This window comes from Macaca nemestrina, chromosome 7 (genome assembly GCF_043159975.1).
Source record: "Macaca nemestrina isolate mMacNem1 chromosome 7, mMacNem.hap1, whole genome shotgun sequence".
Classification (NCBI taxonomy): domain Eukaryota; kingdom Metazoa; phylum Chordata; class Mammalia; order Primates; family Cercopithecidae; genus Macaca; species Macaca nemestrina.
In genome coordinates, this window is record NC_092131.1 from 134,221,417 (window position 1) to 134,242,292 (window position 20,876).

Here is a 20,876-nt window from a genome sequence, read left to right on the forward strand (position 1 = left end):
TGGTTCATTACACTAATCATACAGTATATACCAACGGTAAAATAATTATTTCTTCTCAAATCTGATATGTGCTAGATGGCCTGATAAACTATGATTTACAAATATTTAAAGAAATATACCAATTCCACTCCTAGGTATTTACTCAAGAGAAATAAAAATACAGAATCACAAAAAGACTTGTGTATGAAAAGTAGTATTATTCATAATCGTCCCAAAGTGGATACAATGCCAAATGTCCCTCTACTAGTAAATAAGCAGATAAAATGTGATATATCCATACAACGGAATACTATTCAACAATAAAAAGGAATGAACTGCAGACACATGCTATAACACAGACTCATCTCAAAAACATCATGCTAAGTGAAAGAAGTCAGGCACAAAGATTTCATGTGGTATGATTCTGCTTATACAAAATGTCCAGAAAAGGCAAATCTTTTCTAAGAGTCAGAAAGTAAATTAGTGGTTCCCTGGGGCTGAGGACAGGAGCAGGGATTGACTGCAAATGAGCATGAGGATACTTTTTTGGGGTGATGACGATGTTCTAAAACTGGAATATGGTTATGGTTGCACAACTTTATAAACTTAGAAATCACTGAATTGAGTAGGTGAATTTTATGGCATGCAAATTATATATCAAGAAAGCTGTTTTAAAAAATCAACCTCAAAACACAACTTGATTTCTCATTACCATTACTAATTAATTACTAATAAATAAATTGATAATCCATAGTTTCTGCAGGTGCTTTTGTGGTCACTGTGGTCACTCTCCTACTCTATAACAAAGTATGAAAGATCAGTTAATTACATATAATATACTATATATCAATGGTAAAATGGTTATTTCCTCTTAGAACTGATATGCACTAGGCCTGATAAACTGTGATTACAAATATTTAAACAAAGATACTAATTTTAAAATGTTACTTTTGTGTATTTAAGATTATTTCCAAAAATGACTAAGGCTATGTCTATAAAATGTAAAAACAACTGATTCAAACATGAAAAATTTGATCCACCAACCATAGTTGCCTCAATAACCGTAAGTAACTGCTCTGATTTTCAGGCTGGACTGACTGATTTTTTTCCCCCCACTGAATTGACCAAATCGTCTGTGGAAATTGGTATCATGTTGAGACAACCCATGTTGCCACCCATAACTGCTTCGTGCAGGAAACTGTATTTTTACACATTCTGCACCAATTAGTCATTAAACAATCCACAGAAACAGCATCAAGCAGAAGCTTGCTAACAAAGGCCAGAGCCTCAAGAGCATGTGCTTTCCTGAAGTCTTCACAAAAGGGCTCCTCCGCCCACTGCCCAGCCCCTGCCCCCAGCACAATCAGGGGTCAGGGTGGGAGGTTACCCTTGGCTAGGATCTGGCTGGGTGCCAAGGGGGCTGTTCAAAACAAATAAAAGCTCCTTCACAAAACTACAGTTGGAGTTACTTAATGAGCTTTGTATAGGGACCCAAATGGTAATTTCCCGGAAAGATTCCTTTTTTTTTTTTTTTTTTTTGAGATGGAGTCTCACTGGGTCACCAGGCTCGAGTGCAGTGGCACGATCTCATCTCACTGCAACCTCCAACTCCTGGGTGCAAGCGATTCTCTTGCCTCAGCCTCCTGAGTAGCTGGGACTACAGGTGCCCACCACCACGCCCCACTAATTTTTGTATTTTTAGTAGAGATGAAGTTTCTCCATATTGGCCAGGCTGGTCTCAAACTCCTGATCTCATGATCTGATCACCTCGACTTCCCAAAGCATTGAGATTACAGGCATGAGCCACTGCGCCCAGTGTCTGGTAAGATCAGTTCTAAAGAAAATTGTGATTTTGTATCAGCTATATGCTTTCTTCTGTCAGAAAAGAAAAACCATACCAACTGAGGATTCCCTTTTTGCTGTGACCTATTCACATCAGGTGCTGTTGGTATCTCCAACTTCTACTTCTTTTTGGTCTTTGTTTTGTTTCATACTTAAAACACTTAATTTGCTCTGAACTTTTACATGTCTCACTGAATGCTCTTAGAAACAGATATGGTACAATTCTTACAGAAACATTTTTAAATGTGGCATGTGGCTGTTGTGGGATAATAATGGAAGCAGAAATAAACTTCTCTTCAACTTTTTCCCCCCATAAAGCAGTTACACTGTATGAATACCAGGAAGCCACTCTCAGTTCACCAGGAGCCAGAGGGTGCATTAGCAGGTCTCCACTCCTAGTAACCTCTCCTAGCACTGTGCCTGGGATCTTCAGCAATGCTCTTTCATTATGTTTAATTGTCTTATGAAAAGAAAAAAACCCAATATATCTATCTAGTTATTTCTTGGGGACTGCGTTCTAATGAATGAGAACAGCAGGTACAATTAAATATAGACTATGCTGACATTCTGCATTACAAATTCATCTGTGCACAACAGGAACATACTTAAGAGAAAACCACAATGCAATATAAAAGTTATTCTAATGACTCCATTATATAATAAAGGGTAGGTCATCCAAATATTCTTGCAAAGCCTTAAATAAAATTAAACAACATAATTAGCCATCCTCAATGGCAGTTATTGCCTAGAGTCTCATGATTCGGTTCAGAATGGAGGCAACAAACGTGGCTTTCCTTCTTCAATAAAGGCAGGGGACCTGGGGCATTTATGAGATTAATAACACAGGCAAAAAGGCCTGAGCTTCTCAATTCTCCCTCTCTTAATCCTTTCGTAGTAAGTAAAGGAGATTTCCTTCTAAAGTGGTGAATCTTAGATTCCTACCTGTGATATGTACATATTCTAGTCAGTGTTTAGGAAAAGCCAGGTCTGGAGGAATGTGTACCTGCACAACCTACTTCCCCAAGTCTAAGATACCACTGACTGTTAAGATTCCTCTTGACTATAAAAGCTTTTTGGGGAAAAAGGAAAGAAAACAAAGGAACACCACATTATATGCATAAATAAGATGTAAGACAGCAGACTTGACTTGGAGTGGTGTGTCCAGAAGACTAATCCTGGTAATTTGTTTTAAATAAATAACAAAAAATTATGGTAGATAACACTTACTTGGCACTTAATATATACCAGGAACTGGGCTAAATACATTATTATCATATGCATTACCTCATTTTATTCTCATTATAACCCTTGATATAGGTACTATTATTAACCCCATTTTACAGAGGAGGAAATTGAGGTTCAAATTAATGAAATTACTTGCCCAAGGACACAAAACTAGAGGCTTCGACTAGTTAAGCTCTTAAGCCTTAACAAACTGCATTATATTTATGAGCTAAATCTTATTGGAACCAATAGGATGGATCATCCCAGCTTTGGCAGTGAATAGTTGGGTGATCTTGGGAATTTCACAAAGAAAATAGCCCAGATGTTTTAAGTTCTTTATACTCACAGGCTAATTTTTTTTTTTTTTTTTTTTTTTTTTTTTTTTTTTTTTTTTGAGACGGAGTCTCGCTCTGTCGCCCAGGCTGGAGTGCAGTGGCCGGATCTCAGCTCACTGCAAGCTCCGCCTCCCGGGTTTACGCCATTCTCCTGCCTCAGCCTCCTGAGTAGCTGGGACTACAGGCGCCCACCACCGCACCTGGCTAGTTTTTTTTTTGTTTGTTTTTGTTTTTGTATTTTTTAGTAGAGACGGGGCTTCACCATGTTAGCCAGGATGGTCTCGATCTTCTGATCTCGTGATCCGCCCGCCTCGGCCTCCCAAAGTGCTGGGATTACAGGCTTGAGCCACCGCGCCCGGCCCTCACAGGCTAATTTTCTAAGAAAAGGAGATGTAACAGGAAAGTTTGAGGAACGTTCTAACTATTCCCTCTCACTTAACCTCTTGCTTCTTTTCTTGAGAAATAATTATTTGACATAATAATAGCTGTTATATGCCAGGTACGATGCTATGACCTCAAAGAAGTTAAGAAGCTGACCCAAGGTCACATAGCTAAGATGAATTAAGAGGAAGAACCAGAACTTAAACCTGGGTCTGACCCTAAAACTAGAGCTTTTCCATTAGGCCACCAACCACTTTCCTAAGACTTTTTCTTATGATATTTCCTATAACTAAGCAAATTTTTAGGCTGCTTGAGCCTTGATTTCTTCACCTAAGAATGGGGATACAATAATACCTCCTCAAAAGGTTATTATAACAAATAAAATTATACATACAAGAGAGCTAACACAGTAGCATATACAGGGTACTCAATAAATGACAATATTAGTAAAATGATTAATATTGTTATCATTATGATTGCACCCAATCCAGAAGGAACTTAATCTTCCACCAGCAAAAGAGTAGATTGGATTTCCATGGTGCTGATCACCTTCAACCATGCCTTTAGAGAAAGGAAGAGACATGGAGAGCTCTTCCAACTGCTAAAGCTGTCTGTCCATTCTGCTTGGCAAAATGTCCCAAGGATAAATCTCTTACTTTAATACGAGAAAGGGGAACAAAAGATGACTTCTAATTTAGCCACATTACAAAAATTTCAGGAGAAAAACATTGTCCTCAGAAAATTATGATTCAATGTATTCATCCAACAAATATCCACTGGCATACAATCAATGCCATAAATTCCTCCACCAACAGAAATGACCCTATCATTCATCATACAGGTGCTCTCTCTCTCCCTCTGATAAGCTCCTAAACTTCAGGCTTGTGTCAGAGACAAAGCAATGATCAGAGCTATCTGTGGGGCTTGGTGAATCAAACATTCATCCACACTCTGGGGGCATCCTGCTGGGTGGTTGGACAGAAGCTTACCCTAATGGATACTATAAAGACTGGTGAGCCAAAACACACAACGATCACACAATCTGCTTCAAATCCCAATCCCCTGCAAGGCAGAAAGTTTTCAGAGATGGGGACTGGGGAAATAACTACCCTCTTCCATTTGCATTTGTTCCTTGAATGACACAGGATGTCTTTCCTTCTTTCTCCTCTAAGGCTTCCATTGATATTCATTTTCAGAATGGAAGAGGGCAATTTCCCTCTTACTGATTTCCTAAAAGGGATGACTCTGCCTATGATCAAATCCTACCACAGAAGCATGGGAGAGAGAAAAACTAAGTCCAGGACAACACTCTCTGATTAAGCTGTCCAGAGTCTGAATACAAGCAACTATAGAAAGATGATATATTCTCTTTTTGTTGTTTACATTAAGCTTTTAATTTTGAGATAACTAGAGATTTACATAGTTATCTCAAAGTTTACATTTACAATGGTAAGAAACAACCCAGAGATCTCCTGTGTACCCTCCACCCAGTTTCCCCTAATGGTAACATCTTATAAAACTATAGTATAGTATCACAACCAGGGTATTGACACTGATGGTCAAGATGGAGAACATTTCCATCACCATGAGGATTCCTTGTCTTGCTCCATTGTAAACATTCCCTCTGTCTCCCATCTCATTAGCCCCTGGTAACCACTAACGTGCTCTCTCCATTTCTATAATTTTGTCATCTCAAGAATATTATAAAAATGGAATCATACACTATGTAACCTTCGTGACTGGCTTTTTCACTCAGCATAATGACCTGGAGATTCATCCAGGTTGTGTGCATCAAGAGTTCATGCCTTTCTATTGCTGAGCAGTAATCCATGGTATAAATGCCCACCGCTTGTTTAACCATTCACCTGCTGGAGGACATCTGAGTTGTTTCCAGTTTTTGGCTATGATGAATAGAGCTGCAATAAACACTTGTGTACAGGTTTTTGTGTGAACAGAAGTCTTCATTTCTCTGGGATAAATGCCCAGGGATACAACTGCTGGGGTCATATAGTAGTGGCATGTCTAGCTTTTTTTTTTTTAATGTCAGCAGTGGAGGTGTATCATTTTACATTCCTACCAGCAATGTATTAGTGATCTAATTTTTCTGCATCCTCATTTGCTGTTGTTACTATCTTTTATTTTAGCCATTCTGATAGGTATGTAGTAATATCTCATGGTGGTTTTAATTTTCATTTCCCTAAAGGCTAATGATATTGAACATCTTTTTCATGTGCTTATTTGCCATCTGTGTATACTCTTCAGCGGAATGTCTCTTTGTGTCTTTGCCCATTTTCTAATTGGATTGTTTGTTTTTCTACCATTGAGTTTTGAGAGTTCTTTATATATTCTAGGCACATATTCTTTTAAAAGAATACTTTTAAGACATGTAGCGTTTCTTGTTTCTTGAAAATCACAACATACTACAAAGACGGAAATACCCCGTGATCACCCAAGGTGAATAGAATGAATGAACAACATGGGGAAAGAGGCTTAATTTCTCGAGATGTTCATTTGTGTGGGTAGGGTCAGAGTTGGAGAAAAACCAACAACCTAGAGTCATAGTTTGTTTAGCCTGTTAATGGGCTAAGTCTTTTCTCTTTTCAAAAACATAAACATTCACAAGTTATAATCTACTATAGCGCTGAATGTGATTAATATTTATTATATTTAAAGGACAATATGGAAATGATTTTTACACAGGAGATAAGGTGCTGTCAACACTAGTACTTGCATAACATAAATGCCTCCTTCCAGACCCATCTGATTAAACAGCCTCAGAGCTCAGGGAAGGAAGTATGCACACACTAGCTCTCTCATCATTACACATGGCAACATAAAACCTACTGGGAATTACTCCTTTTTTTTTGAGACGGAGTCTCACTCTGTTGCCCAGGCTGGAGTGCAGTGGCACACTCTCGGCTTACTGCAAGCTCCACCTCCCAGGTTCACACCATTCTCCTGCCTCAGCCTCCTGAGTAGCTGGGACTACAAGCGCCCACCATCACGCCTGACTAATTTTTTGTATTTTCAGTAGAGATGGGGTTTCACGGTGTTAGCCAGGATGGTCTCAATCTCCTGACCTCGTGATCCGCCCACCTCGGCCTCCCAAAGTGCTGGGATTACATGCACGAGCCACCGCACCCAGCTGGGAATGACTCCTTTTAAATTGACTTAGGTTACTCAAACACTAACCAGTTCTTTTAAAAGACTGTTTGGGGCCGGGCATGGTGGCTCACGCCTGTAATCCCAGCACTTTGGGAGGCCGAGACGGGTGGATCACGAGGTCAGGAGATGGAGACCAGCCTGGCTAACACGGTGAAACCCCGTCTCTACTAAAAATACAAAAAATTAGCTGGGCGTGGAGGCACGTGCATGTAGTCCCCACTACTTGGGAGGCCGGAGTAGGAGAATCATTTGAACCTGGGAGGCGGAGCTTGCAGTGAGCCAAGATTGTGCCATTGCCCTCCAGCCTGGGCCGCAGAGTGAGACTCTGTCTCAAAAAAACAAACAAACAAAAACTGTTTGATCCTCCAGAAAGCAAAAATATGTCATAGGTTATTTCAAAATTCACTATAATGTATAGTTAAGCACAAATTATGTAGATCTCTGCAAAAAAGACTGTTACAAAGCTTTATGCAAATTATATCTTTTAATAAATCCTTAAAAATTAATCAGGTTAGTTTTCTATTGATAGCAATGCTTTCCAAGAATTCTTTTGTTTAAGAATCATTTTATCCAGAAAATAATCATTCCCTAATTTATTTTTGCCACAAATCCCAACTCTTACACGCACTAACATATTATTTTAACTACCACCTTGACATCGAAATTTCTTTCCTAAGGAATTCAAAGTCTTACCTCTACCAAACCATTTCTCTTTTACCATTTAATAAATATAACAAAATAATTTTGGAATATAATACAAATATTCTTATAACATTTTTAATCTTAAAATTTATACTGATTTTGCTTAAAGGACAATATCAAATATATAACATTTATCTGCCTACACTCGTTTGAACTGTTAACCTCTCACCTTCCAATTTTCTTCAAAATTCCTTCCTTAAAAAGGATGCCCTTAGATGGGACTGTCTTAATACTTCATTTTCAGTGTCCCTGATACTTTAAAAACAGTTACCCTTAAAGACGCCTTTTGATTTGATTACATCAGTCTGGTTTAGAAAGCAACATTTTCTTAGCTAAGGTACACAGCTTTAATTCTCAATTATTTGTTTTATACTTTACTCTCTTATCTTCAGTTTTAAAACATTTCATATTTCCTAGAATTTCCCCCTTTGAAGGAATACCTTAAATAATTTATATACATTAAGCACCCAGAACAGTGCCTCGTACAGAGTACATGCTTAATAAATAGTCATTATTGTTATTATTTTCATCACAAAATCTACTCTTGGAAATTCTCCCCTTTTCTCTTTCTTTTCCTTTATGTCTCTCTGCTTTGCTTTGTTCCCCACCTTATCAACATGTCACACTTCCTTCAGCCACGAAATCACAGAACCCAGAACCTTAGCTCTTGAAGGAATCTGAGTAATCACTCAGCTACTCTTTCACAATATATATGAGGGAACAGAGGCAAAGAGAACAGGAGTGATCTGCCTTTCTGCGGTCACCCAGTGAGGCAGTCAGTCAGTAGGACTGAATTGGGAATGTCGAATAAATCCTTATTCCTTCTTAGAAACTGAGCTTTTAAAATTGTCCAACAGGTTAAGTCAGCTCTGCACATACGCAGTTCTTGGTAATATCTCTGGTGAAAAAATTGGCTTAACTATGGAAAGAACTGTCCAATTTCCAGATGTTTCAAATTGTGCCAATGATAACAGCAACTTCCAAGTTTCTGTTTCTCTCCGCACTATCCTCCCTTCTCTGACCCTGTCTCTCTCTTTCTGGCATTGTAGATATCCTTTAAACCACGAGGGTTGGTTTTTTTCTTGGGGTGGGGGTGTTGGCTGGCTGTTTTTTAAGCTACTGAGTTACTAGATCAAACCTAGGTAGGATTTGTCAGGAGCCATGAAGATACAGAAATAATGACAGAATCACCAAGACCCTTTGAAAGAATGCTTTGTCCTTTTGGCAGGGGAAACTTCTTTCTAGAGTGTCTGCTGCACTGCTAAGATGTAAGAGGAGCTTTTCTCTCTAAGTCTGGTTTACTTTTTAATTTTAAAATTTGGTTTACCGAGGCATAATTTATACACAGTAAAATTCACTCACCCTTTTCAGATGCACAGGCCTTTGTTTGCTAAAAAACACATATAATCATGTAACTACCACCAAAATCAAGACACAGAACATTTCCAACATACCAAAATGTTCCTTCATGCCTTTACAGTCAACTCCTCCTCCACTGTTTGTCAACCAGTGATGTTGATGTTCCATCCCATAGGATGGAAGATTGTATTTTGCTTTTTCCATGTATGTATTTTGCCTTTTCCAGAAGGTCATATAAGTGGAATAACACAGCTGGTAACCCTTTGAGTCAGCCTCCTTCATTTAACATGAAGTATCTGATATTCACCTATGTTGTTACATGTATCAGTAGCTCGTTTTATTGCTGAGTAATATCCCACTCTGTGGATGTATTACAGTCTGTTTTTCCATTTACCAGCTGAAAGACATTTGGGTTGTTTCCACTTTGCAGATATTATGAATAAAGCCACTATAAAGTGTTGCCTAAAGTTTTTGTGTGGACGTATGTTTTCATTTATCTTGGGTAAATATCTAGGAAGGGGACTGCTGAATCATGTTGCAAGAAATTGCCAAACTATTTTTCCAAGCAGCTGTACCATTTTATATTTCTACCAGCAATGTATGAGAATTCTAATTGCTCTGTATTCTTGTCAGCACTTTGTGTTATCAGGTTTTTTTTTGTTTGTTTCTTTTTTTGAGACGGAGTCTCGCTCTGTAGCCCAGGCTGGAGTGCAGTGGCCGGATCTCAGCTCACTGCAAGCTCCGCCTCCCGGGTTCATGCCATTCTCCTACCTCAGCCTCCCGAGTAGCTGGGACTACAGGCGCCCGCCACCTCGCCCCGCTAGTTTTTTGTATTTTTTTTTTTTTTTTTTTTTTTTTGAGACGGAGTCTCACGCTGTTGCCCAGGCTGGAGTGCAGTGGCGCGATCTCGGCTCACTGCAAGCTCCGCCTCCCGGGTTCCCGCCATTCTCCTGCCTCAGCCTCCTGAGTAGCTGGGACTACAGGCGCCCGCCACCGCGCCCGGCTAATTTTTTGTATTTTTAGTAGAGACGGGGTTTCACTGTGGTCTCGATCTCCTGACCTTGTGATCCGCCCGCCTCGGCCTCCCAAAGTGCTGGGATTACAGGCTTGAGCCACCGCGCCCGGCCAGTTTTTTGTATTTTTTAGTAGAGACGGGGTTTCACCGTGTTAGCCAGGATGGTCTCGATCTCCTGACCTCGTGATCCGCCCGTCTCGGCCTCCCAAAGTGCTGGGATTACAGGCTTGAACCACCGCGCTCGGCCCGTATTATCAGGTTTCTTGTTGTTATCTCTTTTCAGGGAAATAAAGTAGCAAGAAGTATTTTTAGCATACTAAACTGTTAGCAATTTAAGCAACCTTGACGCCTCTCTTTCTCTTAAAAATCACAAGCAATCCATCAGGAAATTCTATCGACTCTACGTTTAAAATATATCCAGAATCACCACTTCTCCCCATCTTTATAACTATCTCCCTGATCTGGGCCCCTGAAACTTACCTGAATTACCAAAACATTTTCCTAACAGCTGATTCTACCTTCCTCCCCCACACTCAGATACAGACACACTGGCCTCTTTGCTGTTCCACTGATACTCCAGGCACATCCTGTGGTGTCTACTCTAACTCTTCCCCCTATATCTACTTGACTACTTCCTGCCCCTTTCAAGCCTTCCTTCCAAACTCATCTTCTCTGTGAGGTTTCCTGATTAATACGCACCTACTCTTTGCCTCCCCTAGGTTCAATCTACTTTTTCTTTTCTATTACTAACAACCCTCTAACACACTCTGTATTTTATTTATTTATTGTGTATAGTATTGTTTAAGGAACGTTTCCCAACCCACTCTATCACTGCTAGAACATGAGTTCTAGGATCACAGAAATCTTTTGTTTCACGTCTTAATGTGTTTCAAGTACTGTGAACAGTGCCTAGAACGTAGTAGGTATAAAATAAATCGTTGCTGAATGACCAAACTAACACTGGCTTTGGTATCTAAGGTAGCACTAATTGGAAAGTCTGTGTGAGGCCAGATTTATAAAAGAGAAAAGCCAAGGGTAGAAAATAAAATTTGTAACATGTACACTGAAACTACAAGGCTTAGTTTCTTTAAACACAAATCTATTTGGGCAGTGTTTGCCTACAGAATTTCTGCAAAAATGTATTTTTAAAAAGTTCTCGCCGGGCGCGGTGGCTCAAGCCTGTAATCCCAGCACTTTGGGAGGCCGAGACGGGCGGATCACAAGGTCAGGAGTTCGAGACCATCCTGGCTAACACGGTGAAACCCCGTCTCTATTAAAAAAAATACAAAAAACTAGCCGGGCGAGGTGGTGGGCGCCTGTAGTCCCGGCTACTCGGGAGGCTGAGGCAGGAGAATGGCATAAAAACCCGGGAGGCAGAGCTTGCAGTGAGCTGAGATCCGGCCACTGCACTCCAGCCTGGGCGACACAGCGAGACTCTGTCTCAAAAAAAAAAAAAAAAAAAAAAAAAAGTTCTCCTATTGGAGAAAGTAAATGAAACTAACCAGGTTCATATATACAAAAAAACTCCTGGCACACCAACTATACAGGTTTTTTTTTTCTTCTATAAACTTCTGCATCTGTGTAAGATGGCTCCAGAATGATTGCCAATTTTATTTTCTTAATCTAAGTTCTATTCTCCTTACCCTTGTATTTCTATTTTTTATCCTCAGGGAAAGACAGAGCAGTTACTCCTAGGGCATTCTCACATCTTCCAAAGAAATGGCATAGGTGTTAATCTTGTATTTATGTTTGATGTGGGTAATGATGGCTATGACTGGAGCTGTAGGTTTATTAATATGCAGGGCTCTCACCTCATTAGTGGCGATGTATGTTTTGAAGTGAAGCTGCGATGTTTCCTGTAATGTCGGATCTGGCCTAACAGATTTTCTCACTGTTCATTTTCTTTGTTTTTACGCATAGTCAGCACATGCTATGCTTATAGTGCTCTCACATATGCCTTTTAATAAAGACAACTTTTCAGCAGTGGTTAATTTGGTGGGCATTTCAAACATTTTTAATAATTATGTCCTCATATGGAATTATCACATGTTTGGTTTATTTTAGAGAAAAGATTTTCATAATTTTTGACTCAGTAATATAAAGTATAATAAACTCTCTCCCTGGCTTGGTTTTGGAGTGATGTATTCTTATTAACTGAATAAAGTGATTAATTCATGGTTATAATAAAAACATGCCACATTCTTAGCATTCAATAGTTTATGAAGTCCCTGCACATATATCTCAACCAAATCTTAAAAAGAGCAAAATAAACAACAGTAACACCTGATTGAATATAACATCTGATGATCCATTATGAATAGCAACTGCTGTCCTTCAATTTCCAAAACAATTTCCAATTAACATAATATACTATCAAATAAACTAACTTTTACCAGACTAACAAGCCTCACGAGATGGGTGGTATGCCACTGCTTATTGCTCAGATTTCATTCTACTCTACAGTCCTCACTGGATATACACTATGGGAGAGACGCCAGGTTTTCAAGAGTTTGTTTGGAAGCCATTAACTACCTTTAATAAATTCTGTAATATACTATTTATATATCCACTTTCTATAGCTAAAATCCAGAACCACTGTATTCCAAGGAGGCCATATAAATGTGAGAAATAGTTTGTTCTCTTTTCTCATTAGATACTGAACACGTCTCCATTTCTTAATCTTTTGAAATTTGTGCCCATAAGTACAAAGCAATTTTTTTTTTCTACTCTGCTTTTTAAGAACAGCATTAGAAAATGATGATCAGAGGAGAACACAGGTACTTAGACCAAGACAAAGGAGGAAGAGGTAAAGATCACTCATTAGTATTTCTCTTTCACCATCTTCTTTTCACTATCCTCTCAGAACGCCTAAACCGGGCTCCCCAGCCGCTGCAGAAGGACCCCTGTCTTTGATTTGACAATGTGACACATGTTCAGCTAGAATTCCCATCATCATTCATTTAGAGAAAGCAAAAATGAGTACATGTGCTTTTAAGAAGGAACAGCAATGAGCTTATACAGCAAAAGTGCATAAACAAGTATATTACCTATTTAATTGCCTTAGCTGAACTTAAAAGCTCTGATCTTTAATTGCCTGATTGAACTGATCTAAAAAGCTACAATTTTTTAATCAAGAAGAAAATTAAATAGCTTTTTGGTAAATAAAAAGGCATCTTTAATCTTATTTTTATGGAATCCAAGTTATTAAATATGGACAAAACCTCTAAAATATTAAGTTAACAACTACTCAATCTAGGGTAAATTTCTCATTACAATGCTTTACAAAAGTCTTCAGGGACATCCGGCTTATTTGACTCTTCAATAAAAACACATGCTTTTAAGTCTAGAAAGTAAAAGTTTCCATGAATAGCTGGGAAACTCAAAAGCTAAATATGAATATATTTAATGAGGTGTATTACCACAGCATATTTATTTCTGTAGTTGAGTGGCCATAACGACTGGGACATAACTGTTCATCTGCACTGCAGTTCGTTAGTCTTTCCAAGACAGATGTAGGTGCACACTCATTCACTGAAATTCCTTGAGGGGACTTGTCAGCCCTCTACCACTGCTGCTAATCTGTCCCCAACAGATATCTTCTCACAACAAGTGGCATTTCTCTGTAGGAATTGGGCTGGCTGGCACCAACTGAAAAAATAAGTACAGGCCCAGGATTCCCTTTTGAAACCTCTATGCTCTCCATCAGTCAAACCACTGCAGCCCTTGTCCATCACTAACAAAAGAGCCCTTTCTTAGCCCAAGTTGCAACCAGGGATGAAAAAAAGGACCTACTGGCTTCTGACAGGCTCTGGTCAACCAAGTTTGGTCACAGTGATCATAAAGTGATTATACTGAGAATCTGACCCTCGACATTATTTTTAGATCCAGACAAATCCATTTGAAACATGTCTATCAAGATCCCATTTCAAATGAAAATTTTAGTTATTTCCCCCAAACCCAGAGTAAAAATTAAAATCAAAAAAATTTAGATAGAGGAATACGAAAAGGTACATCAACTTATCAGCATGATTTCTAATTTTAAAGAAGAAAAATCAAGATAATGGCAGAATAACTAAAACGTATTTCCCTATCCACCATAGTTCTTTGTGCTACTAAGATTCCTTGCACAAAGTTATAGCTAGAGAGGGATTTCATTATAAGCCAGAATTAACCTGTATGCCCAGAGTACATGATGATCCTAACACTCACTTTCTAATAACACTCGAATTTCCATGGCACTGTCCGTTTAAAGAAAGCTTTGCTATTAAGAATGGATGTTTTCCCTTTAGTTCTTTTGTCAAATGGATGGCAGATGTCCATTTTAAAAAAATCAATCAAATTTTGAGAACTGACTATTGGGTTAATTCTTATTAAAATGGCTGTCACCACTTTATGGGTTGCTGGGTGTGGGGAGGTAAAAGTACAGGGAATAGAAACAATATAAGTTATACAATGTTAAATATTGTTACCTCTTACTCTTGGTAGTCAAAAATGCTAATTTTTCTTTCATCCACCAAATGTGTTTACACACTTATTTATACCCAGAGAAAGTAATACTAACAAAACTCACTCTCCCTACACTTACCTTTCGCACCAACTATACTCTAGAAATGGAGTGGACTGGCTTTAAAAAGAAATCTAGTTTATGATTTCATTTAGTCAGAATAAATACCTTCAAAAACCTGAATATTTTATTTGTCAAAATCTAGATACCCTTATTAAAAAGAAGGAGCAGGATTTCAGAAGAGATGTGGAATCACTAGGATATTAAAACCACCACAAAAGAAAACAACCTGTAGTGACAGATATGACATCACAGTTGAAAATATCAGTTGTTTTCTCCATCTCACAGTTTACACTCTTAAAAAAAAAACTTTCCTTTAATCATATCTAATGTGTATGCTGTTCCATTCCCCAAATGCACATAAAGCTAAGATGAGCAGATGTGTAAAATTAAACAGCACTGTTAGTAACACTAGGCCCTGAAGTTGCTTTGTTAAAGTCTCTTTCTCACTTAATAATTTGCTCCAAATGAATTAAGATATTTTGGAAACATTAAAAAAACAAAAGGAGATTCCTTTTGCAATATTCAACAGTTATCTGATTATTCTCTCATGTGTTCTGTTACCGGACAAGGGGACTATTCCTGATGCTTTCACCAATATCTTATTTAAAGTTTTACTTTTGGCCAGGCGCAGTGGCTCACATCTGAATCCTAGCACTCTGGGAGGCCAAGGTAGGAGGATTGCTTGAGGCTAGGGGTTTAACACCAACCTGGCCAACATAGCAAGATCCCATCTTTAAAAAAAATTAAAAATAAAGTTTTTCTTTCCAGGTATGTGAAGCAATCTCTTAAGGAACAGTGTGTGATACTATCTGAAATGTTACTAGAAGGAAGGATGTAACTGTACAGAAAGCAAAGGTTTTGCATTAACAAGAGTTAAGTAAGACAAACAAGATCCTGTTATTTTCAAATACTATGAAATATCTTTTTACAAGTTTGACAAAGGTGATTCACAAAAACACACTACCAAGTTTATAATCTAAATGAGAGCAGTTGATGGAGAAAACAAGAAAAATAACATTTATAAAGCAGCCATCTTTTTGAGTACCAGATGTATCAGCTGGCTTAAATGTCAGAACACTTACTTTAAAAATCAAGGTATCTGGAGAGACCCAACCCCACCCAATTAAGCCCAAGCTTATAAGCCCAGCACATACCTCTATGTAAAATCTTTAAACTCCACAAATAAGTAAGGCCTTTAACAACCTAAATTTAGGAAAAAGAAAACAGTACAATTATCAATTATGGTTTTTATAAGGAACTTTCCATATTTAAATATATCAACATTTTTTTTTGAGACAGGGTATCACCCTGTCACCTAGGCTGAAGTGCTGTAGGGTACAATCACTGCTCACTGTAGCCTTGACCTCCTGGGCTCAAGCAATCCTCCCCCTTCAGCTGCCTGAGTAGCTGGGACCACAGATGTGTACCACCACGCCTGGCTATTTTTTTTTTTCGGTAGAAACAGGGATCTCACTAATGTTGCCTAAGCTGGTCTTGAACTCCTAGGCTTAAGTGATCCTCCTGCCTCAGCCTCCCAAAGTGCTGGGATTACAGGCGTAAGCCACCACGCCTGGCCTAACTCTTCCTTTAAAACTCTGTCAATCAATAAGCATTTACTGAACATCTCCCATTTCTGTGTGAGGCTTTGCGGGAAAACCAAATGCAAAAGCCACAGTTCCTACCTTTAATGAGCTTATAATCTTCTGAAGATAAGGTACTCCAAATGAAAGAAATAAGTGCATGTGTATATAAAATAATCTGGAAGTACCTATGCTGAATTAATAATGATGCTAAGCCAGGCAAGGAGACGGACAGGAAAAACGGACAATGGCTTTCTTAATTTTCTATACTTCTCTGTGTAAAACTTTTTCTGAAGTCAGGACACTTATGACCAAGGAGAAACTTTTCTTCTGAGACAAGATCTCACTCTGTTGCCCAGGCTGGAGTGCAGTGGTGCAATCATAGCACACTGTAACCTCAAACTCCTGGGATCAAACAATCCTCCCATCTCAGCCTCCTGAGTAGATGGGACTACAGGTGCACACCACCACACCCTGCTAATTTTAAAATATTTTTTGTAGAGATGTGATCTTGTTTTGTTGTCCAGGCTGGTCTTGAACTCCCAGGGATCCTCCTGCCTTGGCCTCCCAAATCCCTGGGACTACAGGTGGGAGTCACCATGCCTGGCCTGGAGAGACATTTTAAAAAAGTCAACTGATGAAATAAGGCAGTGGGTAGAATAGAAACTGCTTTTCCCATCAGGAGTCAGAAAGGTTTACTAAGGTGTTGTGTCTTGAGTAACGGATTTAACTTAAATGAAAAAAAGAGAAGGAAGTGTTTAGGTGAAGGTTAAAATATATAATCAAAGTATTGGGGCAATATACTCTTCCAAAATATCAAAGTCATGAAAGACAAACACTGAGGCATTAGAGAGACATGACAACCAAATGCAAAGAATAATCCTAAACTTCCAGAACCAGAATTTTTTTTCTTTGGTCTATACAGGGTATTATTGGACAATTGGTGGAATTCAAATAAGGGCTGTTGAGTAGATAATAATATTGCATCAATACTAGTTTCCTGATTTTAATCAGTGATTACGTAAGATAATGTGTTTGTTCTTAGGAAATAGATACCTAACATATTTTGGGATAAAGGCCGTGGTATCTGTAACTTATTCTCAAATGTTTCAGGAAAAAATATGTTTATAGATTTTTAACCAAATGTGGTAAACTGTTAACAACTAGGGAATATAGGTGAAGCATCTGTGGGAATTTTTGGTATTAGTCTCACAACTTTTCTATAAGATTAAAATAATCTCAAAACAAAAAGGTCCCCCCAAATTTATAAAGTATATTGGAGTAGGAAAGAACGAAGTATATCAAGATGGTCCTCACAAGCCAGTCTGGCTAGCGCAAAGCATATATGTTGACAAGGCAAGGTATTAAAAAGGCAGGTCAAGGAAATAAAATGAGAAAATACAAACATCTGAATTAGATTTGCAGTTTTCACTTCCATAGCATGAGTTAAGAGTAATTAGTTGAATGAGATACTGAGAAAAAGGTGTTTTCATGACCCTAAGTATATGGGTTACAAGTACTCCCTTCTATGTGGAAAATTTAATCAGTGGTCACCATTAAAAACTTAAAAAATCTTTACATATAAATTGCTGTAAAAGGAAATGCACATGTTTTATTCATAACCATTGACCCTATATGCACATGAGTGTGAACTTACCAATTTCAAGGTTGACTATTCATAATTTGACACCAGATACACTGAACAAATCACTACTAGTCAAAATTTACTGTAGATTTAAAAGTATTCATCATTATAGAGAATTCTGGGTAAGTCAGGACTATAAGAACAAGAAAACCTACCATTACCATGAGAAGTAACTGAGTGGTTTACATATCTTGAAAATGGTAAGAAGTGCGTTAGGGGCTAAATATGCAAGGATTCAAGTTGATCAAGGAAGCCTAAGAGCAACTGTAAAATAAGAAATGCAATGGGAGAAAGCCAATTTCCAAAAGATCTAGAAGACAAAAATCTGTATCAATTAATACTGAGCAGAGGTTAACATATTTTAATTGTTCTCAAAGGGTGCAATGTGCTCCTGAAAGATTTGCTTACATAGATTCATCAATCCCGGTATATGTTTGTCTATTTTAAGAGAACAGCATACATTTTTATAGCAAATGACTTCTTCCAGAGTTTGGAAATAACTGGCATTACAATAAAACACATGTATTCTGGACAGGAAGACAATACAGCAAGAAAATATCAAAATATTAATAATTTTATCACAGAAGGAAACATAACAAAAATATTTCTTTAAATGTTTATAAAAAGTAACATCCATAACGATAACAATTTTCTCTCTGAGTAATAGGAGGAGGTCATCTTATTTAGCATGGAGGTGATCATCTTCTCCGTTCTGAGGAAGTAGGGTTAAAATTTTCAACTTAGAAGCTTAGCTGCATGTTATAAAAACTATCCATTAAAGATAGCTCACCACTAAAAATTGGTTCCATACAAAATGAATTTTCAGAAAACATGTAAGGAAAGGCAATCCAATATATTCTGATTATCAGGTAGAAAAAGTAAAACAAATACTGATTTTATAATATTTGCTAAAATTATTCACTCTGTTAGAGATTCAAAAAGAAAATATTCTTATTCTTTGTCAAAATACACTACATTTTCCTTTAGAAACATGTAAATTCTGGTGAAAAAGGAGCTAGAAATCTGTGAACTGAAAAATCTAAAGGATATTATTGGTATTCAGTAGGCTGGGTTTCACAACAATGACTTGACAAAGCCTTGACACTAAAAGTACTTATATCTGTTGTCAATCACTCGCTCCTTGACATGTCAAGTGCACCTCCTTTCAGGGACAACTTCAATCAACATTAGCACTCAAAATACAGTACACAATGTCACTGCTTCAGAAATGAGAAGAAAAACAGAATGTGTTGGGTGGCAGGGAAAGGCAGAAAGGCATTCATTCCTCTTTATAGGAGACCATATTCAAATGGATAGTAGAGAAAAACCACTGAGTCACTGAGCAAGTTGGAAGGCTGAAACCAGGTATGTATAAATTCCTTGGCGGGGGGAACTCTCTTGCCATACATTTTACAGGAGAAAATTTGAATAACATATCACAGACGTCAACAGAGGTCCATGCTGTAATGAACCTTGGACCTATGAATCTGCCTTGCATGCCAGATTATTAGACCCTGGAAAATAAAGTTAATTTGGGAAAAGAGAGATACCTAAAGACATGAAAAGAATCTGAAGCAATTGTTTTGCTCCATTATTTTCTCATTCATAAGTCTCTTTTTTTATTTTTTAGCCTAGCTCTTTCTTTCACTCTTGCCTCTATTTTTTTTTTTTTTTTTCCTCTCATTCTGTTAGGAGAACACACTGAGAAAGCAAGGGGTCTGGTGTCAGACAGCCCTGTGTTCAAATTTGTACTGACTAATTAGATGATAACTCTGGGCAAGCTGGTTAACTTTTCCAAACCTCATCTTGCATGTGCACAGAGTATGTTCAATAATCCACACTTTACATGGTGGCTGTAAAGACTAAATGACATAATATTTGTATAGACAGCATGCATTAGTGATTAGCACAGGAAGTATTCAATATACACCGATTTTCCCACTCTCTCTTTCTGATTCTGTTGCTTTTCACTTGGCAATAGCACCCTTGTGCTTTCTTGGCCTCAATGAGGGAACTCAAGGGAAAGATGTTGATGCCATCTTCAGTACACTTTTGGAGAGATGACCAAGGATACCGGGAACACAATCAGACTGTGGGAATATTTAGTTTACACACCATAACCCACAGCCCATCAATTTGCTAGTCTTATTTTGACTAGTACAACCCTCCTAGTGTCAGGTATTAGCCATGGGCCAATCTGGTGTTCGTCACCTGCAACAAATGATCATTCAAATTTGTAGCCTATTCAGGATACATTAAAAAAAAATACACTTTGGAGGCATTACACAAACCCAGGCTCCTGCAAAATTTATAAAAAGTGGCAGACAAAAAGCAAAATTATTAAAAGCATTTCTTCTACTACAGCTGTATGTAGTTTTCATTACTATGACATGATGAGTCATAAAAGCTGGAGAAATTGGACACATATTTAGGGGGAAAAACCCCTAATAAAAAAAATGTAAGAGCAAATATAAACAATCCTTTGGAGTAGCACTTACTTTAATGCCTTTCACTAAAATAATTTGTGTCATATTTTCATTCACTTAATAGGCAAGCCCTGCATTTGACGCTGAATTATTTTTTCTGCTGACTCTATTCACTTCAACAGTCTTCCTACTCCAGTAGAATTGAAAAGATTGGTGGCCTTGTGTGGATGCCCTAAACAAGAGGGAAGTAAGATTTATGAAGTTCAGGAAGAACATGCTTCTCTACTGAAGATGGGAGATTTCTATTTTTGCCAAGTTCCATAGATAATTCAGTATATAGAACTTGTATACTTTTTTCTTTTTCAATTGGTATCCTTGCCTTTTTTTGCCCTTTATTATACATGTTATTAAACTTTACAGCCAAGAACTGCCAAAAGCCACAAAGCATTCACTCTCCTGGCATTAGAACAGGAAATGAAACTTTATTTTCATCTAAAATAGTGATTTAAGTACTCAAATTTCATACTAATCTACCTACACATGTAGATGAGAAGCTACTTAGCAGCAATAGCATCAGAAAAGAAAGTTCTCATCACCCAGGGCAGTTCACACTAATAATTAGAAAGAAAAAAGGAAAGCTGTGAATTACAATGAAC

General features: G+C 37.9%; 1 protein-coding gene across 10 annotated transcripts in view; it reads right to left on the reverse strand.

The window, feature by feature from the left end:
- Positions 1–20,876, reverse strand: part of LOC105488046 (mitogen-activated protein kinase kinase 5) — a 262,603-nt gene that overhangs the window by 129,054 nt on the left and 112,673 nt on the right. For all 10 annotated transcript variants that reach the window (XM_011751800.3, XM_011751772.3, XM_011751745.3 and 7 more), the window contains exon 13: positions 15,724–15,772. In XM_011751800.3, coding sequence (XP_011750102.1) covers positions 15,724–15,772 — 49 coding nt within the window. The remainder of the gene's footprint in view (positions 1–15,723; positions 15,773–20,876) is intronic.